Below are 27,006 nucleotides of genomic sequence, written 5' to 3'. Positions count from 1 at the left end.
TGTGGATGTGTGGGAGTATGCGTGTGCACACGGAAGCCATAGGAGGACACTGTGCATCCTGTCTTACCCCTTGAGGTGGGACCTAGCATCCGACTCTAGAGCTAGGCTAGCAGTTGAAAACTCCAGGCATTTCTGTTTCTATTCCTTACACAGTGCTGGGGTTGCAGGCCTGCATGACCACATCTGGCTTTTTACAAAGATTCCAGGGATTTGAACTCAGGCCCTCATGCTTGCGAAGCAAGCCCTTTACTGGTGGAGCTGTCTCCCAGCCCCTAATTTCTTTCCTAATCCAGCCATACTGACTCAAAGCCCCCCAATGACTCTTTTTGGTTTATCACTTGAAGGACCCCATTTCCAAATACAGTCCCATCTGAGATACTGTGAGTTAGGATTTACATTGTGACTCCAGGAACAGGCTCCAGTCCATAACAGATTACAAGAGGAGTTAGGATTAGAGGATGGGGACACAGTAGAGGGTCCTTGGGCTACACAGGAGCAGTGGGAGTGGCCCAGAGGCCCAGAGGCGGGAACTCACTACCAGCCAGGCAAAGCGTGAGGGAAGATGCGTCAGCAATTCTGGTGAGGTCAGCTCCTAGTGACGTCGCTATCGCCAGCAGGAAAGGCTTGCAACAGCCAGTATAAATAGGATCTTCAACCACAGGGCCCGGGCTGTCCCCTCTTCCTGGGCCACGTCAGTTAGGTCCTCGTGATGCAGAGAGGAAGAGAGGGTGGGTTTGTTTCCTCAGAACTATTATCTCCCAGTCTTTCTGGCTGCGAGGGCTCTGCCCCTTTAAATGCACGGCCAGGACCTGCCGCGGCCTGGGGTGGGGTGCAGGAGGTTGGTCCATTGGGCAGAGTGGGTGGACCCCCACTTGCTGGGTCAGAGGTAGACACAGATTCAAGTTGCAGTCCCTATGGCTCATAAGCCCCTTCTCAACTGAGTCACGCCCTCACAGGGCCTTGGTTTCTCTTCCCTGTAAACCTCAGTGGCACAATTCAACAACAAGATACATGAACAATCCAATTAAAAATGGGCAAAAGATGTGGTAGCACAGGCCTGTGATCTGAACACTTGGAAAGGTAGAAGCAGGAGGATCAGGAGTTCAAGGTCAGCCTCAGCTATCCGGGGAGCTCAAGGTCAACCTCAGCACACAGTGAGACCAAGGTCAGCCTCAGCTACACAGTGAGATCAAAGTCAACCTCAGCACACAGTGAGTTCAAGATCAGCCTCAGCACACAGAGAGACCAAGGTCAGCCTCAACTACACGGTGAGATCAAGGCAGTCTGTGCTTCAGGAGATCCTGGGGATGGATGGGTGGGGTAATGAAACTGGGCAGAGTGTGTTGGAGATGGTACAGTCAATGAAGCCCTGGCCTGAATTCCATCCCCAGAACCCACAGAAAAATGCCAAGCATGGTGGCCTATTCCTGTGATAGCAGGGTGACAAAAATGGCATCCCAGAGGGTCACTAGCCAACCTGACTGGTGAGCTCTGGGCTAAGAACAGACCCTATCTCAAAGGAGGTTGCTGGCATTCCTAAGGATGACATCCAAGCTTGTCTCTAGCTTCTGTGCACACACACACACACACACACACACACACACACCCTTGACAAAGGATTTGATCAGACATTTCCTACTGAAGAAAAACATACAGGAATGCCCTAGAAGTGTCTGAAAGGTTGGTCAAAATCAGGAGATATAGAGAGGTACAGAGCCCCCACTGTACCACACCATTATGGGCTGAGTAGGAGACAGACAGTAGCAAGCATTGGTGACAATACAGGGACACTAGAAGCCTTGTACAATGCTGGCAGGAAGGTAAGACATTGCCTGGAAAACAGACAAACACAAAGAATTAGGCCAGCAAGTCTGCTCCTGATGTGGGATTCCCTTCTGCATGCTGTGAATACCACTGATGAATAAAGTAACTGCCTTGGCCTGTTGATAGGGTAGACTAGAGCTAGGCGAGGTGGGGGAGAAACTAAACTGAATGCTGGGAGAAAGAAGGAGTTGAAGAGAAGCCATGTAGCCCCACTGGACACAGACACTGGAACTTTTCCTGATAAGCCACAGCCTTGTGGCAATACACAGATTAATAGAGATGGGCTAAATTAAGATGTAAGAGTTAGCCAATAAGAAGCCAGAGTTAGCCAGGCAATGGTGGCGCACGCCTTTAATCCCAGCACTCAGGAGGCAGAGGCAGGTGGATCTCTGTGAGTTCAAGACCAGCCTGGTCTACAGAGCTAGTTCCAGGACAGGCTCCAAAGCCACAGAGAAACCCTGTCTCGAAAAAAAAAAAAAAGAAGAAGAAGAAGAAGCTAGAGTTAATGGGCCAAGCAGTGATTTGATTAATACAGTTTCTGTGTGGTTATTTTGGGGCTGAGCTGCCGAGAACTAACTAGCAGCCTCTTATTACACACTCCTCCTAAACTCACACCCCAAAACACATCCAAACTGTACCACAGGCTAGTCCTCACTCTGTACCCCAGGCTAGTCTGCAATTCACTATATAGTCAAGATTGGCCTCAAACTCATGGCAATCTTTCTGCCTTAGCCTTCCAAGCATAAAGATTACAGGTGTGCACCACCACCTCAGGACAAAAACACTTGTTCTAATAAAAAGCAAAATCAGAAAACACATACCAACACACAAACCTGCAGGAATCAGAGGAGAGGTTATTTGCATTCCCCCAAAAGCATCAGTCCAATGGCCAGAGGAAATGGATAAACAAAGTACAGATAAACAACACAATGCAATATCAAGTCACAAAGACAGGTGAAGTGCCGACACGTGCCACAGCATGGACAAGCCTTGAGAAGCTTCCGTCCAAGGAAGCACTGGCACTGTGTGATGAAGATGATGCTCCCACACGAGGTCAGGGAGGGCAGCAGGAGTGCGGGAACTCAGGGATGGGAATGACTGCCAGCAGAACCAGGGGAGGAATGGCGGACTATTCTAGAACTGGATAGTGGCCATGACCGTGTAACCCTGAATGAAGGAAACACACAGACCTGCATAAGCCCGATACTATGAGGGCTGTACCTGCCGTGGCAATGCAGGCCTCCTCTTCATCTAGTTAGTGTCACTCAAGGGCTGAGCCTGGCCCTCAGTGGGAACTTGGTAAACATGTACCTGGCACTTCGTGGGGCAGACGAAGGCACACATTGGTTTATGTCACTGGGTGGCTTTGGGGTGGTTGAGAAAGGCATTGTTACGTAAGCCCCAGTGGCGGGGACAAGCGGGTCAGAGAGGTCATGGGGCCCCGGGGATCCCTTGTTCTCCAGTTACCACAGAGTCTTCCTGGGCCCTCGCCTGCCGACAAGTGTGCTCTCTGCCTCCTAAAATGAGTAACTGACCCCCAGGGTTCTGAAGCCTTATTCAGAAGAGGGGAAGGAAAGACAAGAGTTCCTCCAGCTCTGTGCCTCTCTCTGACACACCAGCCACCATCACCACAGCTCCTGTGACCAGACCAGCCTCAGGGAAACCCAGACTGAAGGGAACCCAGGGACAGTGATGACAGGTGTACCGGCAAGCTGGTAACCGAGGAGAGGTTGCCCAGCCGTCCACTGGCTGGTTACCCCAGGATGACCTCACCACCCACTATGAGCCCAGATCAAACCTGTAGGGTAAGAGAAGCCCAATGGCCACAGAAGGTCCAGGGCCCCCACAGGGCTGTGTCCCTCCAAGGGAACCACCATGTCCAACAGTGACAAGGTAGGAATTCAGCTGTGCATCACATTGCTTGTGACGACAATGTAGAATACACTGCCCACTTTTTGAGACAGGCTCTCATGGATCCCAGGCTGGCCTTGAGCCATTATGAGGCTGACCCTGAACATGTGACCCCACCTCCTCCACTAGTGTCTGCCACTACAAAGACCTGCAAGGTGTGGGGCTTGAATCCAGGGCTTCGTGCATGGTAGGCAAGGAGTCTACTAACTGATCTACCTCTCCGGCCTTTGGAACACCTATTTAAATTCAGATTCTTGCTAAAATATTTGGGTTCCCTGGCCCCTCAAAACTAGGTAGGTTTCTACATTTTTTTCATGGTCCAGGCTTGGCATTACACACTTTTGCAGGGCACACCACCAGATTCTCATAATCAGTTTAGGAGTCAGCTTCATTTTGCAGATGGAGAAACTGAGGCATAGAAGGCAGGATCCTGAAAGGGGAGAAAATGCAGGCTGGAGCTCAGATAGCCTTCCTAGGCCAAGAGACCTAGGCCAAGCATGTTCAATGGATTGTCCAGAGCTGATGCTGCCAAGTGACAAAAATGACAGTCTCCGCAGGGGCAGAGGTAAGTGGCACAGGACCAGGTAGGTGTGACCGAGAGTCCAATAGGGAAGGAGGAAAACGAGGAAGGAAAGTGTGTCCCGTGCTCAGGATGCAGACAGGGCCCAGGATACAGGAGGGGCTGAAGAGACCTCCGTGGGCATCTGCATGGACATCCAGATGTGGCCATCTGGAGAAGCTGCAGTGCAGAGGAGTCATGGCTGCCAACCTGCAGGACCCAGACACGCTCGGCTGGCACATATGCACCCATGCATCCGTGACCAGGCTTCTGGAGGGGCAGCACCCTGAGCGCTGGCTGGAGCAGCTGATCTCAGGCAGCCCAGCTGCTTAGGTCCCTTTCCAAAGGAATCAAGTCTCTGTCACCCTTGTCACACCGGAGCACGTGACCTTGTTTCTGGGCAGCCTTGAAAACATGCTGACTCTTTTATAGCATGTTCAAAAATTTGCTTTTTAGACTGCTCTAGATTGCAACACTTTTCCAGGAAAGCCAGCTGAAAGAAAAGAGTGCCACCCGTCCCCTCCTTTAGACAATTCACTTGGCACCCATTCCACAAAAGTGGTACCTGCTGGTCTCACAAAGGGAGGTGCCGTGGAAGGCTGACTCCTTTATGTGTGTGTGTTTGTGTGTGCATGTGTGGTGTGCATGGGTGTGCAGGATAGAGGCCAATGCCCAGTGTCTTTCTCAATCACTCTCTACCTTATTTATTTATATTTACTTATTTATTTATTTTGAGGCAGGATCTCTCCCTGAACCTGGGTCTCGCCAGCCTGACTGGACTGGCTGGCTATCCAGCAAGCTCTATGGATCTACCTGTCTCTGTCCCCTTCCCCCCACCCCCCGTACTGGGGTTATACCTGCACCACAGGCCCTGGATTTTGCGAGGATATTGGGCATCTGAACACAGATCCTCATACAGGCAAGGCAGGCACATTACTGATTCTTTATTCTTAGGAATTGAACTCCAGAGACAAACTATCAAGAAAGAGAAGTTATGGATGGGTGTGGTGGCGCACGCCTTTATTCCCAGCATTCAGGAGGCAGAGGCAGAGGCAGGTGGGTCTTTAAATTTCAGGTCAGTCTGGTTTACATAGCAGGTTCCCCGACAGCTAGAGGAAGATGTGGGAGAAGGACTCCGGGGCCCACAGCAAGAGCACTGGGTAAATGACTTGGGAGATGCAGTGAAGTCACCGTCTTCCATGTATGTTCTTGGGGAGATCCCAGGGAAAGTCCACATGATTACATGATATAAGAAAGAAATTTATCCTGTGCCCAAGGAAAGAATTCATCACGCTGTTTCCAAGCACCTCCTGGTGGCCATGCAATGGAGGGGAGGGTGTTAAGGGGTTGCTGATCCCCGTGTTCTAGAATGAACTTAAAATCAGGATGGAGGAACCATACCAGCTTACTCAGACTCTGAGTCTAATAGGCTCAAGTGGGCAATCCCCAAATTTCTTCAAAAGATAATGAACAAACAAAACGCAGCATGCAGTAGGTATTGCATGCAATGGGGTATTAGCACCCATGAGGAGGACATACTGACACATGCCACAGTGCAGATGACACTCAAGAACATTGAGCTAAGTGGGAGCAATGACACACAAGTCACACTGTACGGGTGTGTGGTTCCATGAATAGGAACCAGGGAGGAAAATGCAGAGAGAATGTGGAGCGGTGGTGAGCACAGAAGGAGCAATGGGTGTGGCTGCTCATGTGTGCACGGCCTCCTCTTGGGTTGTGAAAAGGTTTGGAAGTCAATGTGCCAAACACCATGGAATCACTCGATTGAAAACAGCTGTCAGCACACCTGTAATCCTAGCACTGGGGAGGCTGAGGCAGGATTGTGAGTTCTTGGCCAGCCTGGCATGCAAACAAGACCCTGTCTCAAGAGAGAAAGGAAAAATAGTAAAATTATGCAAATTTTATGCCAATTTAAAAATTGGCCAGGCGGTGGTGGTGCACACCTTTAATCCCAGCACGTGGGAGGCAAAGGCAGAAAGGATCTCTGTGAGTTCAAGGCCAACCTGGTCTACAAGAACTAGTTCCAGGACAGGCTCCAAAGCTATAGAGAAACCCTGTCTTGAAAAAAAAGGAAAGAAAAGAAAAAAATTGGGGAAGAAGCTGGAAGCTGGAGAGATGGCTCAACAGCTCAGCAGTTAAGAGCACTTGTTCCTCATGCAGAGGACCCGAATTCAGTTCCCAGCATCCACGGTTCACTCACAACTGTCTGTAACTCCAGTTCCTGAGGCTCCCACCCCCTCTTCTGACATCTGCAGGCACTGCACATACGTGATACATATACACGCAGGCAAAACACTCATACACATGAAATGAGAAACTTTTTTTTTTTAGTTGGGGAACTGGGGAGATGGTCGTGGGTAAAGAAAGAGCTTGGTGCACCAGCACGAGAACCTGAGTTCAGGTCCCCAGCACCATGTAAAAGCCGGGCACGGTGGTGGGCACTGGGGGTCAGGGACAGGTGTGCCCCACGGGCTCACTGGCCAGTCAGTCTAGCAGGAACGTGGAGCTCTGGGTTCATTGAGACCTGACCTCAAAAACGAGGTGGCAAGCCATAGAGAAAGACACGTGGCTTTGACTACTGGCCTCCACAGACATGCATCCTTGCATCCACATACCCATGTGTCCCTGCATGCACACACCATGCAAACACTAGGAAAAAAATTAAAGAAGAGCTTAAAAGCATGCAAGGGCTTGGGGTGTTACTCAGTATGTGAGGGGCCCCTCAGTATGAAGAGGGGAGGAAGGAGATGGGTGAAGAGAAAGATGCAGGACAGAGGGAGGAAGGGAGACAGACATACAGCCACCTCGGGAAAGCCAAGGGGTTTCCAAGGTTACATGAGTGAGTGGGAGGCCCAGGGTCTGCTTGAGAAGGAGCACAGCTGTGGCGCCGTGCTCTCTAGGGACGTGCTGGGCGACAACTCACTTGTGCAGTGACAGGAAAGGGAACTGAGTCACTAAGACAGCAGAGACCAGGGCCAAGACCAGGAATAAGAACACCCATAAGGTGCTGTGTGCTGATGAGGAGGCCCCGGGAGAGGCAGGGGCTGGAGGACAGGTCGTATCTGGGGTCTAGGCAGGAAGCTGTCCATGTTTGCTTTGGGGGCAGCAGGCAAGGGAACAGAGAGTGGGGTGAAGTGCGAGCACCTAGGAGAGCTGGAATGGAGGAAAGCAAGGAGGCAACCTCGTCCTTGGGGAAACAGGGACCCTGGGAAGAAGCAACAGGGGCAGAGGGCACCTGTGATCATGTAAACACCAAAGATGCCCCCAATTCCTACACACATGCAGAGATGGAGTCAGCGCACAGAGGACATTCATACAACACAGACACGTACACAGACAGACGTTCACATGCTCACCAAAGAGGATTGGGTAATGACCACACCAGGACACTGTCCCTTCTCCATGTGTATAGGTGACTAGCAAAAATACACACACACACACACACACACACACACACACAGCACCAGTATCCATATGATGCCACAGCTAATCCCCTGGAAAGAAGTTCTAGGCTTCACTATGACAGGCACCCATGGCTCAGAACCCCAGCACCATGACCCTCTTGGGAAAGTGACAGACAGGGGCCATTGCTCAATATCTCCACCCTATTCAGCTCAGGGTCAGGGAGGAGCTAGGGCCAGACCTCGCGTGCCTGCCCACACAGCCGCTCTCAGCTGTCACCAGCAGCAGACACCCGGCCACCAACGCAGACAGCTTGGATTACAAGGGATCTGACAAAATCTTTCCCATCCTTCAGGGCTCCTCTAAAGTCTCAGTCTCTCTCTCTCTCTCTCTCTCTCTCTCTCTCTCTCTCACACACACACACACACACACACACACACACACACACACACTTCTCAGGCCCGGTGGGCACATGGACCCTTTTAGAACCCTGATTTTGTCAGCCCTAACTGTGTGGCCTTGAGCAAGCCGCTTCAGCTTTTGCTTCATTTCCATCCACGTGAACTGAGGATGAGAAAGACCGTATGGGATGTGAACCAACAAGCACACCCCCTAACAGCCCTTCCCCACAGAGGAGGGCACTGCACACCCCCTAACAGCCCTTCCCCACAGAGGAGGGCACTGCACACCCCCTAACAGCCCTTCCCCACAGAGGAGGGCACTGCACACCCCCTAACAGCCCTTCCCCACAGAGGAGGGCACCGAGATCAATGGGAGAAGCAGCCTCCTTATGGGCATGCAGAGCCAGCTGCAGACAATTTCACCTCCCGCTCCTGCCTCCTGGCTGGGTTTCCTGCAGGGCAGGATCCTGGTATTATATGGTGGCTAGCACATTCTTTTCTCACTCCTACAGAGGAGCAGGAGCCCAACTGTGAGGGCTGGAGAGACAGCTCAGTGGTTAAGAGCACTGGCTGCTCTTACAGAGGACCAGGGTTCAGTTTCCAGCAGCAACATGGGGGCTCACAACAATCCATAACTCCACTTCCAGGGGTCCGATGCCCTCTCCTGACCTCTGTGGGCACTAGGCATGCATGTGCAGGCAACACACACACATAAAATAAATAAATCTTTAAAAATTAAGAAAAACACCCAACTGTGATGCAATTTGGCACACACAGGACCAGGCAATCCTGAATTTCTGTTCCTATCCTTGAGGATGACCTGAGATGGATTCCTGCGTATTGACAAGATGGGAGAGGAATGGGCCCTAGCTGAGGTTTGCTCCTGTCCCATCTCCACTTGTCCAGGCCCACATCTCAGCCAGAGCTGGACCCTGGGCTCTATGATGGAAGGCTAAGCATACCTTCCATTGCCTCTAGGACAGACCTGCTGACCCAGCCCAGGCTGACCACACTGATTGCCCTGAGACCCCCCAAAGAGACCTATGGAGAACAAACAGGTTGGGTCTCAGCCCCTACCTCAGCCTGGAGACTGCTAGGCCCAACAGCTAGGCCCAACAGTGAAGATCAGCCTCCAGAGAGGACACAGGCTGAAGTGGAAGCCCCTCTCTGAGGCACCAGGCTGGGCTGGAAACCCTCTCCCTGGGGCACCTTCTAAGTCCTGTGTCTGTGCCACCCAAATGTCTGAGGCCCCTTGGAACTTAGTAGACCTGCTAGAGGCTAGAACCCCAGCCCTGGGACCCCAAGGATCCCAGTACCTTGAGAGCCAAGACCCTCCTCACAGACAAGTCAGATGCAGACAGAGAAAGAAGTGAGCACACAGATACACTCACCCAGCTGTGCACACCACCAACTAGGCTCATTGCATCTGCAGCCGGAGGCCCCAGCCTTGGGGTGCTCCTGACCAGACTTCTGGGCCAGGGTTCTGGGCCCCATCTGGATCAGACAGTGGGAAGCCCTGGCAGGCAGCTGGGACCGGTAAGAACCTGGCTGAGGCCTGAGGCTTTTGAGAACCAGAACAACAAAAGCACCCAAACCTGAGAGTGACTCACAAGCAGACCTCCCAAGAGGCACAGGGCCAGCTGGGTATAGGAGAGGCAGCCCTGAGCATCTTCACCCCTCTCTAGGGCAGTCTGCCCACCGCCCCAGCCCGAGATTACACTATTCCTCAATTGCAGGACACAGGAGTTCTCCAACCCATTCCCCAACTCAGCCAAACGCCAAGAAAATGCTCCCTCCTAGGGTCCCAGAAGGAACTGATTCCTGGGCAGGAGAAACTGAGGCTGAGGAAGAGGACTGGCCAAGGTCTCTCACCACTCACTCACCATGCCGGGCTGTGCTCTAGGCTCGGATCTGCAGCCTGAGGCCCCAGCCTCGGGGTCCCCAGAGCCAGGTGGGCATACTGCCAGAAGCCTAGCCCGTGTGTTGGCTTTTCTGGGGAGTCACTGTGACCTGGGTACACAGAAGTCACACCCTTCTTAACCTCCTGAGCATGGGTGGGTCTGAGCTGAAGGCATCTGATAACCTCCCAGGGCATGTGTGGGGCCCTGGCCGCTGCAATGGAGTCCTGGTCCTACTGAGCAGGAGGCCCCACGACAGAAAAACCCAGGTTTGGATGTGCCCAGACATATAGTCCTGGAGGACAAAGAGGGCACCAAGTGGCCTCTAGAATTCTGCTCTGTCTGCTTAGCTCTGCACCTCAGCAGGAAAAGGCCTGGCCACCATCTCAAGTGTCATAAACCATGTGATTTCTCCACAAGAGGGGCATAAGAATTCGGGCAAGACCCATAGGAATGTAGGCAGTGGCCTGGGAGGAAGGTGTTTTGGGGCCTCCTGGATAGTTTCCCAGTGTCCAGCTGGGGAATTCAGGTAAGAGGGACAGACTAGCGTTGGCTGGGAACCACGTGACCTCGTCACAAATGCGTTAGATGTTTCAGTTATTCATCGGTCACACATACATACTGCTCGAAAAGTCACGGAGGTGGGAGAAATCTGGGAGACCAAGACCTGACACTGGCTGTCACTCAGAACCTGAAGGCCCAGCTCAGAAAGTCTTTTATTTATTTAAACAGTCATAAAAATAAGAATGAGATGTAAAAACCCTTTCCTTGGGAGCCCCAAGAAGGGAAGGCACTGTTGGAGCTCACCTGGCCAGGAAGGCAACCCAAGCTGGAGAAGCTGGAGATCAGAGTCCAGCTCAGGGCAGAAGGACCCAGGCAGGTGAGACGGGGATGGCTCGAGCCTCACGCAGGGACTGTGCAAACGCTGAGGTCATGTAGAAAGTGATGGTCTGGGGGTCTAAGCCCCAAGCACCAAGGTGTCCCTCTGGGCAAATACCTGGAGGCAGCATTGCCCACAGTGCCTAGGGGTGCACACATGTCCACGACGGTCAGCTCCATGCAGCTTACATACAGACAGCAGAACCAGGGTCCCTTGGTGGGATCAGAGGCTCATTCTGCAGCTTTAGGAAAGAGCTCAGAAAAGTCTCTGAGAGCCCCGTGGTAAGGGAATTCTGGGAGCCTTGTGTTCCTATGGATCCGTGGAAGTCTGCCCGTCTCGCCTTTGCTGGAGCACACCGATGACACTGCCAATCCCATCTTCAGGAACCTGGGGTGAGGGCACAGCGTGAAATGCCAGGGCTGAGTCTGGCCAGGGACGCCCAACTCCCTAAATCAGCTGGAATTTCTTCCCGTCCCCACCTCTGGGACCTTGCAGTCTAGGCACTCACCAGGGCGTGGTCAAAGTTGAAGGTGCTGATGTAATAAGCAGAGATGTCCGCAGCCGCGAGGGGACCCGCGATCTGGGCCACAATCCCACATTCATCTGAGGGTTGGAGACACGGGTGGCTCAGGGTAGGTGCTGTGGATACCCATAGGCTTGCCCTAACCCCCAATTCGGGGTGTGTGTGGTCCTCACCAAAACCCAGGGGCTGTCCCCCGATGCGCACCATCCTCCACAGCTCTCCAGAGGAACTGGTCAGCAGGAGGTCACTGGGGAACCTAGGGAGGCAGGTGGGTGATGGAAAGGGCACCCAAGCATCCCTAACTACCCTGACCCCTGGGGCATATCCTCCTGCCAATCACAGAGTCTGGCACCCCACCTTCCCCTTCCCTGAGGCTGGCTGAGGGGTCAGGGAAGGGTTACATACTTTTTCTGGGTCTCCGCATCCATAACAATGGAGATGTAACCCTCAATGAGGGAGAAAGCGAAGAACGGGATGGAGCTTGACTCCGGACCACTTGAGGCTGCCTCCCTAGGGACACTGGAGAGGGATGACAGGGTCAAGGGCTCTGCCAGGCACATGGCCCTCTCCATTTCCTGAATACCAGACTTCAGAGGAGCCAGAAGAATGGCTCTGGAAAGGGCCTCGTGAGAGAATCCTGATTTCCTAAGGGACAAGCCCTAACTGCCAAAAAAACAAGGGCCTTGGGCAGAGGGCCTGACTGGGGTGTATGTGGTTTGGAGTGGCTCTGTCAACACCTCTGGCTGAGGGCTATTGGGCTGTCAGGAACCCTAAAGGCACTGAGAAGGACACAGAGTGACAGAAGGGATGGATGAGACAAAGGTCAGAGTGCACGGAGCACTAGTGAGGCCAGAGATCAAGTGTACGCATGGCCCACCTGTGTGAGTAGAAGAGGACATCGATGAGGGTGGTGGCAATAGCCGGCAATGTCTCAGGGTCCAGTGTGAGGACACAAAATCGGTTCTGCGGGCTCTGAATGGGATGCACTGTGGGGCTGGGCCCTGCACGAGACACAGGGGCCATAAAGTAAAAAGGCAATCCTGGGCTGGGGCGACCCCTGGTGGCTGGGCAGGGAAGGGCTTGGGTGTACCTATCCCATCTCACACATTGAGAAACACCCATCCCAGCCCTTCGAAAGATAAGCCCTCCTGTGGGGAAAGGTCCCACCGAAATCTGAGTGTTGGCGGGCAGACTTTACCGTGCTGGGCTCGGGGAAAGCCGTTGCTCGAATCATCCTTGGCAACCGGAACAGGCTCCCCACCTACTTCCCGGTAGATTTGGAACTCCTGGGCCAGTGTGTGGATCACTACAGACAGGTCCTGCTCCCGAACCTGGGTCAAGGCAAACGGCAAACATTACGCAGACCCAGGCACCTCGGCTCCCGCCCTGTCACAGCACCTGCCCGAACCCACCAGGATGAAGTCTGTCTGGTACGTGGACAGCATCAATACAGACACGTGGTGCTCGGCCAGGGGGGCAATGACAGACCGGGCAATCTTGGTAACGCCAGCAGCCTGCATCACCGCCCCGCTGTGAGAGGATACGTTCATCACCAGCCATGTGGCCTCGGCCACTTGCAGGAACTCGGATGGGGGTAGCTCTGTGGGTAGGAGGTACATGAACCTTAGTGAGTTCTAGCAAGGCAGGTCAGGACTGGAGCTCATGGCTGTCTCTCCTCAGTTCTGCCTCCGTGAGCATGAAGGCATTCTCAAACTCAGAACTAGGGTGACGACCCAGATTTTTGCTGTGAGACTTGAGACAAGTGGTTGCTCATTGCTTGTTTCCTGTGAGACCTTGTCTTACGATGTAGATTAGGCTGGGCTTGAACTCAAACCGATCCTCTTGCCATAGCCTCCTAAGTGCTGGGATCCCAAGCCCTGTTTAGTCTCAGTTTCCTATCTGCGAAATGGGATATCGTCAGGATTTTTGTGGCCTGATTGACTTCATAGCACCACCAGAGGGCGCCAAGCGACCTACTGATGGGGAGATGCTCCCCTGCAGGCAAGCGCTTTCCCTGCAGAACAGGGAAACTAAGTCCTTCGGGAGGGCGGCTAGGCCAAGCTCCAGGTGGCTGGCTTGAGACTCCAGGCCTTAGAGGTCAGGACAGGCAGGCAGAAGTCAGCTCCTGCAGCTCTTTTAAGATGTCCTGCTACAAAACACTTCCCTGCTACAAGCTCCCAGGTTCCAGTACTGAACAGGGACAAGGGCCAGGGTGACTGTTGTTCACCCAAGCACAGCCAGGAGGCTTCAGGACCTTGCTCTGGGCTTGCTGCCTGTTCCTGCATTCCTTCCCCAACCCTCAGACTCCTAGACTTCCCAGGCCAGTAAAGGAGAAGCTGGCTTTCACTGGGAAGCTAATTCCAAGAAGAAACAATGACCAGGGGTTAAAACAGCTACAGGTGTTTTAGCTACAGCTAAATCACCTTAATCTGGCCTAAAACTGTGAGAACTCCCCCCACCCTTGCTGGCCTGGAACGCATATCCAGCCCTTTATAAAGCTCTCATAAATACTGTTAAACTGCCATGACTACATCTTAGATATGAGAAAATAGTACTTAAGTGAGGGGTGGAGGTTCGAATCCAGATCCATATGACTTTAAGTCCTAAGCTCTCTGGAAGCTGTGACTGGTAAGAATAGGGCTTAGAGGTGAGCAAGGGGTCAGTTCCCACCTTTAAAGCCCTCCTCATCCACCATGATTGTGTAATCTTCCGGGGTCTCCGTCAGGCTGAAGAACTTGCACCTAGTGGGGAAGGAAGGGGTGGGAAGACTTTCAGGCTGGAGAGGACAAAGTGAACTTTGCTCCAGCAGCACTAAAGGACCCCCCGCCGGCGCCTTCCTGACCCGCCCTCAGGTCTCAACTTCTTCCTCGGAGCAATGTGGTCTGGGTCCAACGTCTGGGATCTCGTGCTGTTTTCCAACTCCAGAACTCCCCTCCATTCCACACCCTAGAGGTGTCGGGCTTTGGGTTCCCCTAGACAACTCTTACACTTTACGTGAGGAGTCTGGGAAAGGGCTAAGGCAAGGCTAGAAGGCACGCTCCACTACACTGCCTATCCCAGGCAGTTTGCACCTTGACAAGTCCTGCAAGAGGACCGCTCCAGGCCGGATAGGCGGCACCTCAGAAAGGGTAATCCCCGGCCAGATGGCGGCCAGAGAGGACAGCGTCCCCACCCCGTACATGCCGCTTCCCCGCGGCGACCCTAATCCTCTGCCCCTGGCCTGGAGTGACAGAGGAGCCCCCACCCGTCTGACCTGCGCCCCTGAACCCGGTTGCGCACCGGCTGCGATGGGGCAGGAAGAGCAGCTTGATGAGAGGGTGGGTGTAGAGCCAGAGGCCCGGGCGGGCGAGGCTCAGTACCCGCACCCGGTGCTCTAGGATGTGGAGTTCCATCGCAGATCGCGCGGCCACTGCCCCGCCGCCAGCAAGACCCAGGCAGTGGCGGGGCGGTGCCCGGCTTAAAGGAGCCGCGCTGAGAGGCTCCACACCGCCCGCTACGCCGCGGGCCCGCCCAACCAGCGACCCACTCTCCGAAGGCCACGCCCCACAGCCGCTACGAAGTGGCCTTGCCTCCTCCCGAGCCCCGCCTTCCCGGCGCTGCAGGCTGCCCTCGAACCCTGCCTTGGTCTGCTGTCCATTCCTCTAGCCTCATCTGGGTATCCCTGCCTGCTCCCACCCCTCGGCGGCCTCCAGGCCACGCCCCGGCCACGCCCTTTCCGCTGGCCGCCGGCTGTGTTGGGTTTGGAAACGTGCCGGAAGCTCAGGGTCCTGTCTGAACTCCAGGCTTGCACGTGGGCTTTACAGTTGAGGCAATTAAGACGCAAGAAGGCTTCAAGACTTGCCGGGTTCGGCTAGGGCTGGAATGCTGTCCACAGATATCCGGAGTGTGGAGACTGGAGACCGGTGCGCGGTACAGCTGGGTGGCGCCTTTGTCCTTCCTTTTATTGCTGGGGACAGGGACTGCAGAGCTGACAGGGCTGATCGTACTAAAGCTCACTAGGCAAGGGCCGCCCTGAGCTGGTATTGATAATACTGCATCCTCAACCCGGCCATCGTTCTGACCAGCTGTCCTAGGTTTTAATCACCCGACTTCCAGAGTAGAATGCTCCTCTCTAAGGGGAAGCACAGAAAAAGCATCCTATCACCTAGCTAAGCAAAGCTTGGGGTTATTCCGGGGAAACGACCCATAAGTACCTGAGTTGGGACCGCCCAGGGCTCAGGCATTGAGGGGACAGGCCTTTGCAGTTGAGGCCCCCTGGGTATCCAGACCAGAGACTTAAGCCCCATAGAAGTCTCCTCAAAGCTTGCCACCCTCAGCAGCACGCAACGGGTCTGAGCACATCTAGGTTTGCTTCAGATCCAAGAAGGCCCCAAGCGCTGGCAGACACCCCAGGTGTGATCCAGTTTAAGAAGACCCCAAGGCTGCGCAGGAATGAGCAGGCACAGGTTGGTTCCATGGCAGGACACAGCATGCTCCATGGGGCCTCCATTTGGCCCAGGCACTCAAGCCTCAGCTTGAAGGCGTTGAACAAGGTAGGTTAAAGTCGGCCTCAGGCACGACTGGGACCCAGCAGGTCCATGCAGGACTTCGTGTTCTGGACCCAGTACCACAGGCAGACGGAAGCTGGCTCAGCCCTGTTCCTGGCTTTTCTAGCTCCAGATGATTCTCATGAAACACAGTGCAGCCACCACATCCGGGCTGGTCCTCTGGAGAACTGGGGGTGGGGTGGGAGCACTTCCCAAAGGCTGAGTCCATCTCACCATGGCAGGTGTGGAGAGTGGGAAAGCAGAGGGTGAGAGGCAGGAGCAGAGAGCGAGTGAGCTGCCCAGGGCCTCTGGTGTCCGCTCACTTCTCGAGCCTCTGTATCCTCAGCTGTGCCAGAACAACATGTTCTAGGCCCAGGCTGTGTCTGAAGCTCCCAGCGAGAGTCTGCTTCTCCCTCCCTGTTTCCTCCTATGGTCTGGCCCAGCTTGGTCTCAGGCCAGGAACAGCCACTATTGTTTGACTAGAAAAGCTGCTTCCTCAGCAGAAGGGGGGAACCCTCTCCCAGGGACACCCTGTTCTCGCCATTGCCAGTTATCAGGTTGTCACTGAGCACCTGCCTGCCCCTCCATGGCAGTCTGCTCACTTGGGTGAGTGAGGGCCTCGGGGTCCAAATATGGCTCTTGGAGGGGGAGGACACAGAACTCCTTTTCTGTCAGGCACAAGCCCAGCCTAGCAAGAGGACCATGTCAGCAAATGGGAAGTAGCATCATCCTGGTGGCAGCCCCTGACAGTGTGAAGTGCTCAGAAGTTAATGGGATCTGAAGTGGCATCGAGGCCTGGCTCTGGAGGAGGAACAGCACTAGGCTACCTCACAGGGATCCACCTCCAATCCCCACGCCCAATAAAAAGACAGGGACCAGGCCAGCACATGCCTTTAATCCCAGCACTCAGGTGGATCTCTGTGAGTTCAAGACCATCCTGGTCTACAAAGTGAGTTCCAGGACACCCAGGGCTACAACAGAGAAACCCAGGGACCTCGGGGATTATTTCCTGCTCTGCCCCAGTGGTGGGCTTCAGCTCTCTAGTGACTCATTTAGGTCATCAGAGAGAACAGAGCCTACAACAGCAGCTGGCCTTGGACTTGGGGCCTCGTGTATCAAAGGTATGTTTCAGAGGGGTTCCTGCCAGGCTGGGGGCCCAGGATGAAGGGTGATACCCCTTTTGGGTCCCTAGCTGCACACCAGCTCTCTATACAAGCCTGTTTATTTTCGTACAAAACCATATTTCTATTTTACACAAGAGTACCCCCTGCTTCCCCTCACGTCAGCACCCTAGCCCTGAAGAATATCCCCCAGAAGGCCGGGGCTGGGTGAGACCCAACCCATTTGGCCATAGCTTCTGCCTGTGCTGGCTGGGCCAGCTTGACTCAAGAGAAAATAAATAAGGAGGCTTGGGCAGAATCTGTACTGGGCCAGCCAGATTCTATCCCAGCCCAATGGCCAAGCAGTTGGGCCTTCAGGTACACAGGACCTGGAGTGTTGTCAGTCTCTGAACCGTGTAAGATATGTGGAGACCCCACCTGGAGGCCTGAACTCCCTGGGTTACAAGTACGTGTCCTCACTCTCCTGGGAGGTCAGGCTCTCCTGGGAACGGTGGTAGGCTAAGTCCTGGGGAGCAGAGTCTTGGGGGACTGGGTCCTTTGGAGGCACATCCTGAGGAGGACATGCATCTCCTGAAGCAGTCACCACTGTGGCTTGATTGGGGCCTGGGGATTTGTCCAGCTGTCCACTGGCCTTTGTCCTCCTCTGCTCCTTCTGGACCTGCTTGGGTGGCTTTGCTTTGGAAGTGAGGAGGGTTGCATCTGGGGGTAGGCGGATGGATGGTGAAGGTTGCAGGGCAGGTCGGGGACCAGGCTCTGCATCCAGGATGGCTTTGGCACCGTGCATCCTGGGTGGAGAGCGACACTCCAGCTCACCACGGGTCTCTTGCCAGCGCCGCAGCTGGATGAGATGTTCCCGCTCAATCTGGCGCTCTGTCACAGGCAACTCTATTACCTTTGGGACAACAAGGGGCAAGTGAGCACCAGAAAGAGTGACCTTTCCCTTCTGTCTCCAATCCTAGGCTCTCCCACCCACCAGCAACCCCTAACTGTGTCTGCTAAAAGCTGAACCCAGGAAGGATGTGACTGTGGTTTGAGTGCCAAACATGAGAGACCCATTGTCTCAGAGGACAAACTTGCCTACAGCTCACAGGCCCACCCAGCTTCCATCTTGGACAGAAGGGGCAGGGCTAGGCAATCCCAGTCTCAGCCAGTATTGTCCCCTACTGACCAGGGCAGCCTGGCTGTCCAGGCTCCACTACTTTTCAGCTGGAATTGAAATCTGCCTCTGAGCCTCTATTTCCTCAAACGTAAAATGGGGACACTGCCAGAAGTGGCATATGCTGAAGATGGCCTTGTATGTCTGCCCAGTAACATGAACTAGCATTGACTGGCCTTGGTCTGCGCCCCCCCCCCCACCCCAATAGAAGTTGGCCGTGCCTATGTCTCTTAATTTGTAGCCTCCGAAAAACAAGTACCCACAAGAGAAATGAGAGGGCAGTAGATCACAGCTCTGCTCTACCCACAAAGCAGACTTGCTAAGGAAGGCACTACACAGCTGGGCCCCACTTGCCTAGCAAAAGGATTAGGTCCATCAGTCCTGACCTGGGCTGACCAACCCTTGGAGCAGGGCCATATAAGGCCTCCTCTAAAACCAGCTCCCTTCCCTCCAATAACAAGTGGGAGGTCTGGGCCGCACCTCCTGGACCAAGAAGGCTTCCTGCATGATCTTGGGGCTGAGGCTCCGCAGCTGCTCGATGGTTTCATACTGGCCCTGGCAGGCTTTGAGCTTCTCAGGAGAACCTAGTGCATGCTTCAGCAGTACCAGCCCCACACGGAAGATGATCTTGACGCCTGTATGGGGCAGGTGATGAGTCCAAGGGAGGTTTGTGGGCTTCTTTTGCACCCCCCACAATCCAGCACTGCCTGGTACCTTCACAAAAGAACATGTCCCAGACTCGCAGCACGGAGCTCCAGGGCAGGGTGCGGGCAAAGGCACACATGAACCACTCTGTCATGTACAGCAGGGGGTCAATCTTCTGCCTGCTAAGGTGTTTGTGAGCCACAGGGGACACCTTTTGTAGCAGTGAGAAGAGGATCTCACCATCCAGCTGGATTGCCTCCTGGAGAAACAGCAAGGCCACACAGCATGACCACAGCCCATACTGGGTCAGCATTAATTCATCAGGTAGCTAGAGCCTATAGAGTACTGGAAGACAGAGGTAAGCAAACCAGATACAGAATGGGAGAGGAAACACTGGGGCTGAGTTTTCCAAACAAGGAAGGAACAGGTGCAGCCTGTCAAGGTCAGGTAAGGGCCACGCCTGGGCTGAAGGATGAGGGAAAGGCATTCTGGGTGAACAGAATGGAGCTGCAAGCAGAAGCTCTCCCCTCCCCCCTGCAACACAGGGGTTTGTCCTGGAACTCACTTTGTAGACCAGGCTAGCACTGGACTCAAAAGATCGCCTGCCTCTGCCTCCCAAGTGCTGGGATTAAAGGTGTGTACCACACCGCTTGGTTCTTAAACCTGGGTCAAGGTCAAGGAGGGAGGGACCAGAATTTTGATCCTGTCCCACTGCCTCAGAGAACATCAAATGGCCAGAGGCACAGGTGGACATATAACTGATGAAGCTGGTGCCTGTGTGGCCTCTATCAGGTTTTGGGACTTTAGCCTAGAGTGGCTATGAGAAAGTGAGAGGGCCCTGGAGTGGCCACATAAGGCACCCAAGTCAGCAGGTACTCACCAGTTTCTCACTGTAGTAGCCAGGCAGGTACTTCTCACAGACTTGTACCAGACACCAGAAGGCTTGCTGTGGGTGAGAGGGGCATGAGCCTTGTGGCTGACGTCAGGTCCCCAGCCCGCCCACCCGGGTCCTGGGTACCTCCGCAGGCATGTGCATGAGCAGCACAGCAGCAATGGGGGCCTGGGCCTGGCAGTAGCCCTCCTCAGGACGGTACAGCGTGTAGGCCTTCAGCACACGGAACAGGTCCTGCTGGCTGTGGAGAGGACAAACAGGATAGGATGGCAGGCATGGCTACTGCCCACTACCTCCCCTGTACCTCACTGAACCAGACCTGCCTCAGGACCTGCTCTTCCCTGGAAAGGATGTGCTGTGATCACCGCGGGTCAGTCTCCCACTGGGATCCAAGGACAGGGTTTAAAGAGAAAGCAGGGGTTGGGGCAGGGCTGTATAGCAGATAGAAAGACTGAAGAGGGGCTAGAGAGGGCTACCTTGCTAGGCAGCTCTGTTCCCTTGCCCAATATATCACTCCCCTCCTGCCTACTGTATTGGTCTACCAGCCTCCCTTTCCTCTTTCCCTACATCAAGAAGGCCTAACCAGGAAAGTTCTAACAGTCTAGAGAGGAAAGAGTCACAAGTGGGTCAGTACACCAAACCAGAAGGTAAAGGCTAACAGCAGGGTTTTGAGCACATGCCCTCAAGCTCAATGCACCTTTCCTGACAGTCGAAGAGACATCCCAGAATCACTCCCAGCCCACATGCTTAGCCTGCTTACCCATGGCCTCCTCGGGACACAAACATCTCATGGAAAGGGAACTGCCGGTGCAGGTCACGTTCAATCACATCTAGCCACTTGGGGTCCCCAGGAGACATATCCAGCTCCTGGAAGCAAGGACATAATGTCAGGAAGCAGTGTGTATGTGGGGGGGTGGCACTTCTGGTAGAAGATAACTGTCTTGGGTATCAGATTAGGTGCCAGAGGCACCCAATTGCATCATAGAACCAGGCCGTCCTGAAGATAAAACCCACAGAGGCAAGAATAGCAGAACCCTGGGAAACCTGAGAGGAATCCTAGTGCTCAGTAGTTTTGTTTTTTGAAACAGGGTTTTGCTCTGTAGACCAGGCTGGCCTCAAATTCAGAGATCCATCTGCCTCTGCATCCCGAGTATTGGGATCAAAGGTGTGCACCACCATCAACTAGGCTCTCAGAATATTCTTATGAGCAAGAATCTATCCTAGCTGTTTATCTTTTTTTTAAAACCTTATTTAACTTTATTTTATGCACATTGGTATAATGATGTCAGATTCTCTGGAACTGGAGTTACAGACAGCTGTGAGCTGCCATGTGGGTCTGGGAATTGAACCCAGGTCCTCTGGAAGAGCAGTCAGTGCTCTTAACCACTAAACCATCTAGCCAGCCCCTCCTAGCTGTTTATCTAGGGATAATATTGTGTCCTTCAGATAGAAGGCTTCTTTTTAATAGCTACAGGTGTTACCATTGCTCAGAGCCAAAGACAACGCTGAGTGTAGAACACACAGGACTCACTGGCCCCCTTTCTACCCCAAAACAGATCCTGACATAACACCATGTTCACAGATGAGAGAACTGAAGGGTCAAAAAAGAGTCGGTTACCCAAGGCCTTGAGACTAGAAAAACGATGGAGCTGAGACATGAAAGTAGGTGTGACTCAGAGCCACCAAACCCAGACTCTCTGCTGCTTGCATCCCGTGTTACAGGTATCCCCTGTTCAGGAAGGGACTGTGACATCCGTCAGCTTTAAGTGCTTGTCTAGGTACTGAGGGTTCAACAGTGTGCCTTTCTTCTTCAAACCCTGACTGTGTACTTTTGAAAAGCCATTAGGCTCAACAGAATAAAAGTCCCACAGTCATTGGAAATGTCTCCATCTGAGCGCTGGCAACATGCGCATGTTTTCTCAGGCTCACAGCTCTATGCTCCAGTCTGCCCATCTTACTCTAGGTGAATCCATACATCCATTTTCAGAAAAGGAAATCCAGAGGGATGGGCCGGGAGGTCAAGCAAGTACTAGTTGCCTGCGGGGTGGAGCAGCATCTGGAAAAGTCCTGTAAAGTGAAGCTTTGGCAAACATACCAGATGGGTGCAGGGGGGGGCTTTGGCCCTGGCAGACAGTGACTGCATACAGGCCCCTTTCTCTCCTGGCCCGAGGTAGTGGTATTCAGAATACCAAAGAACTAGTGTGTTCTTCAACACACTTCTCTCTCGTCAGACCTGTTTTCTGTGGAGAGGGCTTGAGCTATTTGTTGGCAACACTCGGACTTGAAGGACAGAGAGTCTGAAGGGGTGGCAGCATCATACTAGAAAGCATTGCCCAGTCAGTGAACCACATCTCCTGGGGCTGTTGTTCATCTAAGATTCTACCCTTAGCAGGCCTAGTGGAATGAACTTCATTACAGCTCTGCGCCCTATTCTAGCCCTTTCTTCAGCAGTTACTCAGGTTTGCTTTTATAGTTGAGCTCAGTGCGTTACTTCACAGCTCCTGGTCATCAGGAAGTGACCCTCAGACCACATCCCTTCCTGGTGCCTCTAACATGTGCCGTAGTCTTTAGGAGTCTTCACATTTCTTGGCCCCAATCTCTATTCTGTCTCCTGTCTCTAGTATGTCAGAAACCGGGCTAGAAAGCAAACAATGAGGTGAGGCTCATGGAGTGTTGAAGGTTGCAGGGCAGAGAAAGGGGCTGAGATTTTTTCAGTGGAAGGAATGGGCATCACCCCCTCAAGTTAGTGTCCTGTGTACTCCCCTGTATCACCTGAGTACAATGTAGGCTTGCTTTTCTCAGGAAGAAAGGTTCACATCAATTCTTCTAGTGGTTCCTGAGAACCCCAAAAGTCAGCTCCTTGGATGTGGGATCGGGTACCTCAGCAGCCCAATGTGCACAATCACACATGGACAGCTAAGGAAGGAAAGGGGTAGCTGCAGGGCCTCCAGGGAAAAGGATGCTGAATCCCACAGGCAGGTGCAGCTGCCAGCAGACCAGTGCGTGCTGCAATCGTTAGGCCTGCAGCCTCTGTGAACCTAAGTGGTGTTTGAGGTGCTTCAGGAGATGAAGTCAGAGAAAACCAAAACCAAAAAAAGAGCAGGAAGATTCTGCCAAGGAAGAGGCAAGAAAGAGCAAGTACTGGAGAAAATGGAGCCACCAGATGCTGTGGTGTGTGCAGAAGCCACCAGATGCTGTAGTGTGTGCAGAGCCCCGAGCTCGAGAACAGGTAAGAGCACTGACACCGCAGGTCGGCTCTGTGCTCCCCATGGCTCAGGCACTCACAGCAGAAGAGAACACCCCACCCTCACTACTTCCTCTAGGTCTTTCCCAGGTAAGTCTTTTCCAGGTGTGCTTGGAAACACTGGGGCCCCAGTATTGCCATGATGACCCACCATACATCTTCAGGGTTCCAAGACAAATCTACCTCTTTATATAAGCAACCTACAGCCATCTCAGGGGTGGCCATTTCCTCTCTGGGCACTAATCTAGGCACACATATACAAAGTTCTGTGCTTCTGCTGGGTGGTGGTACACACCTTTAATCCCAGTATTCAGGAGGCAGAGGCAGACAGATCTCTGAATTTGAACCAGCCTGGTCTACAAAGTGAGGACTGTCAGGACTACACAGAGAAACCCTGTCTTAAAAAACTAAACAAAAAACAACCAAATCCTCCCCCCCCCAAAAAAAAAAACCAAAACTCTGTGTTTTACTGCACTGTGGACACACTCCTTCTAGACCATGCACCAGGAGGCTAGCTACTCACAGCCTGCCTTTGCGTTTATGTCTGGGCCCATCCTCACGCTGCCAGCTCTGGCCAGGATGGAGCCCCTGGAATACAGGAGACATTACTACTAGAGGGAAGATTAGAGAATCAAGTTGTTCTTGTGGGACCTGGTCTCGGTGTTGTATGGGAAGATCCACTCACCCTTTCTTTTAATGAAACAGTTGAGAACACAGTTCTAGCTCTGAGCCTAAAAGGCACCCTTGGCACTATCAAACCCAATTCACAGCTGCCCTCCTAGCCAAGTGCTTGCCACCCCATCAGGCCTCTCTGTCCTCCCAGGACCAATGCCTGCCAACAAATAGCTCGAGCCCTCTTCAGGGCCATACAGTGTGAGCTCCAGAGCTGCCTGCTCTGCCAATGACCACTCTTCACATGAGAAACAGGTACTGGCACCAAGAGAGAAGTGATATTTTACGTGAAGTACTGAAATCATATCAATGAAGAGGTTGGTGGCTAGCAGCTCTGTCGTCTCACTGCCTATATGTTAGTCCCAATGGCCTGGAGGGACCGTCCCTAATGCCTGGAGCTAGTCTGGAGGTAAGCCTGGGTCAACGGTTGACGCATGGTATTTCTCCAAGGTAAACAGGCTCTGCAGTTCACTTCAATGAATGGAAGAGTATTATGCCATGGAGCCATGGGGAGAGAGCTGGGGAGCAGGATGGTGGGGGCAAGTGACTACAGAAGGCACTGTCCACTGACCACTGACCGGACTGGCTTCTGACCCCAAGTAGCTGTGAATACCACCTAGTGGACCATGTCTCTCTAGGCTTAGAGACAGGAAGACAGAGTAGAGGATGGGGGCCAAGAAATGTTGAAGGCTCTTGTGATCCTAACAGGCAAGCTTCTAGAGACTACAGCACATGTTTAGAGGCACCAGGAAGGGATGTGGTCTGAGGGTCACTTCCTGATGACCAGGAGCTGTGAAGTACGCACTGAGCTCAAACCATAAAAGCAAACCTGAGTAACTGCTTGACAGAAAGGGCTAGAATAGGGCGTAGAACTGTAATGAAGTTCATTCCCTAGGCCTGCTAAGGGTAGAATCTTAGATGAGCAACAGCCCCAGGAGATGTGGTTCACTCACTGAGCCAATCTGGGTCTTGAGCAGTCAGGTTGTGAGTAGAAGTCCTGCCAATTGTCCATCTTGCTGAAGTCTAGGACAGCACATGGGAGATCCACTGCCAGGGGAGATGCTCAATCCAGAGACACGACAGGCAGATGAAGTAAAGGAAAGAAAACTCACACATCGAATTTTTCCAGGGTTCTGCTGAAGTTTCACCTTGCCTCCTGACAGGTACTGCCAAGCCCGTCCCCGCAGAGAAGGTGGGATGCCCTTCTGGCACCGAAGACGAATCTGAAAGTCAAAAAGACAGCTGTGCCCAAGCATCCACCCTGGCAGCTCCTCTGCCAAGGCTTGGTGGGCCTTCAGTGAGCATACACACAAGAGCAGAAAGGGACTGAGGGCTTTCCTACCCTGCAATTCAGAGCCCATGGCGGGGATGGGGACTGCAATTAGACATGCTGCCACCAGGTAACGGCAAAGTACACATTCTCTAATGACAACACAGGAACTTCTGAGGTCAGTCACAGAATTCTGGACCCCAGAACTACAGGCAACTGTTAGTAGCCATGGGAAACTGGTTCTGGGATCCCCTGCAGACATCAACCCACTTAAATACCTCTTACAAAGAAGAAGCCAAGCATAGTGGGACATACTGTTAGGTCTCAAAGATCTGGGACAAATGGCTAACTGTGGTGCCTATTAGCCTATCAAAGCGAATGCAGGGCTCCAGGCTCACTCAGTACCTGTCTGTGGCTCTCTTAGCTCTTCTCACCACGCCCCTACCTTCTCCAGTCCAAGGCATCTCTTCTCTTCCCCCAGCTTCTCTTTCCTGTGCAATCCTGTCATTTCAGTCCTCTGCTCTTGGTTCCTGGTCTCCTCTCTAGGTCGTCCTCCCTCTCACTGCCAGTCCAGTCTGCTGGCCATGTTCAGTCTCTTTTCTCCCTGTTCTGGACCTCTTCCAGATGCCTCTGGCTGTTCTCTCCCTCATATCTACAATAAGAACCTCCCTCAACCATACCTTGAAGTGTCATGTTTTCATTTTCACTTGTACACCTTGAATCCCAACACTTGGGAGGTAGAGGGAGGCTAGCCAGGAACTTGCTGTGTAGACCAGGCTGGCCTTGAACTCACAGTGATCTACAGAGTAACACATGTGCTACCAAGGCCAGCCTACTATCATGCCTTTTAAGAAGACACAGAACTGTTTAAGGGAACAAAGGATATTCAAGGGAAGGAGAGAGAAAAGGTATACAGATAGGAATATGCTCAATGTACAATAAATATATACTTACATGAAAAATTGAAAACAAAGAACAACATCTTTCCTCAGAACAGGGAAAACTCTTATTAGCACAGGCTCAGAAACCCTACCACCTCTACACTGTGCCACACAGGCTGGAGGGACCCAGCCCTGTGTACTTCCTACCCCACTGGTCCTTCAGAAATCTACAGGCGAAAGGAAATAGGCTTCTCCTGGGCTTGATCCCCAAAAGAAGTTTTCAGGGTAGCTGTCTGACCTATATCAGGCGGGTGAGCGCAAAGGAGCAAAGAGGGCCTGAGTTTGTGGGGTGATGGCAGAAAGGATAGGGTCGAGAGGCAGTGACCCTCCTTCACCCTTGCACTAAGCAGCCTGGCCTGAGATCAAGGGGACCAGTGCTTGTGGCATGAGAACACCTAATACGAGTTTGAATCCTGCACTATCCTTGGACCAGCCACTTCTCATCTGCTTTAAGATCTGAATGACATTACATGTTACTGTGGAAGCTTGACAAATTTCCTTTAGAGGAGAAATGTGCTTAGTGTGGGGCTTTCTCTCCACCACCATCCCAGAATGGCACTTGGCACAGAAACGCCAAGGGATTCAGCTGCTCAAATAGTCCCATTTAAAGCCTCACAAGAGGGGTGCAAAGTGGCTGGCCTTCCTGATGATGAGCATAAGTAAAAGGAAAGTTTCTAAAGTTAAGAGCAACTTAAGGACCAGGAAGGAGACAGACACCAGGCTGTAGAATGCAGTCAGTAAGGAATAGCAGCTGGCTACTCAAAAGAGCCAAGCTGGGGCTTCTGACCGCTTGAAAACTGGGAGAGAAGGGAGCGGAAGAAAACTGCATAGACACTGGGGACAATTTCCTGTTGCTGTGGGACAAGGGTCACCTTAAGGAAGCCACTTTTGGCAGGCTTTGGCAGTGGGACATAGGACAGTGCAGAACCACAGGTCCTTCAAGCTTCTACACTTGGGCAAGGTCAGCATAAGACAACCTTCTCTCAGCCCATCACACATGCCTGCTGCAGGACAGTCCTGGACGCACTGTGATGCTCCCATGGACACCAGGGCGGGGGCAGGAAATGGAGAGTCAAGCGCACATCCAGCCTTTTCCAGATCCCTACTCTTTAGCAAAAAG

The 27,006-nt window shown here is 53.0% G+C and overlaps 2 protein-coding genes across 2 annotated transcripts in view; both read right to left on the bottom strand.

Annotated features, from left to right (window-relative positions):
- Positions 1-10,694: 10,694 nt before the first annotated feature.
- Positions 10,695-15,082, bottom strand: Castor1 (cytosolic arginine sensor for mTORC1 subunit 1). Its single transcript, XM_038318808.1, has 9 exons — positions 14,699-15,082; positions 14,090-14,160; positions 12,832-13,019; positions 12,618-12,750; positions 12,297-12,420; positions 11,825-11,938; positions 11,593-11,675; positions 11,405-11,499; positions 10,695-11,283 (listed from the first exon to the last, which is right to left on the bottom strand). The coding sequence occupies exons 1-9, from the start codon at positions 14,809-14,811 to the stop codon at positions 11,206-11,208; spliced, it is 999 nt and encodes a 332-aa protein (XP_038174736.1). The 5' UTR covers positions 14,812-15,082; the 3' UTR covers positions 10,695-11,205.
- A 1,738-nt stretch (positions 15,083-16,820) lies between these two features.
- The window catches only part of Tbc1d10a (TBC1 domain family member 10A), a 34,078-nt gene continuing 23,892 nt past the window's right edge, over positions 16,821-27,006 (bottom strand). The window contains exons 3-9 of the mRNA XM_038318822.1: positions 24,788-24,898; positions 20,520-20,623; positions 19,886-20,000; positions 19,748-19,813; positions 18,937-19,126; positions 18,703-18,857; positions 16,821-17,958 (exon numbers count right to left, since the gene is read on the bottom strand). Coding sequence (XP_038174750.1) covers positions 17,506-17,958; positions 18,703-18,857; positions 18,937-19,126; positions 19,748-19,813; positions 19,886-20,000; positions 20,520-20,623; positions 24,788-24,898 — 1,194 coding nt within the window. The 3' untranslated portion in view covers positions 16,821-17,505. The remainder of the gene's footprint in view (positions 17,959-18,702; positions 18,858-18,936; positions 19,127-19,747; positions 19,814-19,885; positions 20,001-20,519; positions 20,624-24,787; positions 24,899-27,006) is intronic.

The sequence above is a fragment of the Arvicola amphibius genome, chromosome 1, assembly GCF_903992535.2.
Source record: "Arvicola amphibius chromosome 1, mArvAmp1.2, whole genome shotgun sequence".
Taxonomy (NCBI): domain Eukaryota; kingdom Metazoa; phylum Chordata; class Mammalia; order Rodentia; family Cricetidae; genus Arvicola; species Arvicola amphibius.
This window is presented reverse-complemented; position numbering and strand designations above follow the sequence as displayed.

Bases quoted from the DNA above. Each gene is read 5' to 3' on its own strand.
- Castor1 (XM_038318808.1), bottom strand. From the start codon at position 14,811: ATGGAACTCCACATCCTAGAGCACCGGGTGCGGGTACTGAGCCTCGCC. The intron at 13,020-14,089 runs GTGGGAACTGAC...TCCTACCCACAG, and splicing joins GGATGAGGAGGGCTTTAAAG to AGCTACCCCCATCCGAGTTC. The intron at 11,939-12,296 runs GTGGGCCATGCG...ATCCCTCTCCAG, and splicing joins GTCCTCTTCTACTCACACAG to TGTCCCTAGGGAGGCAGCCT.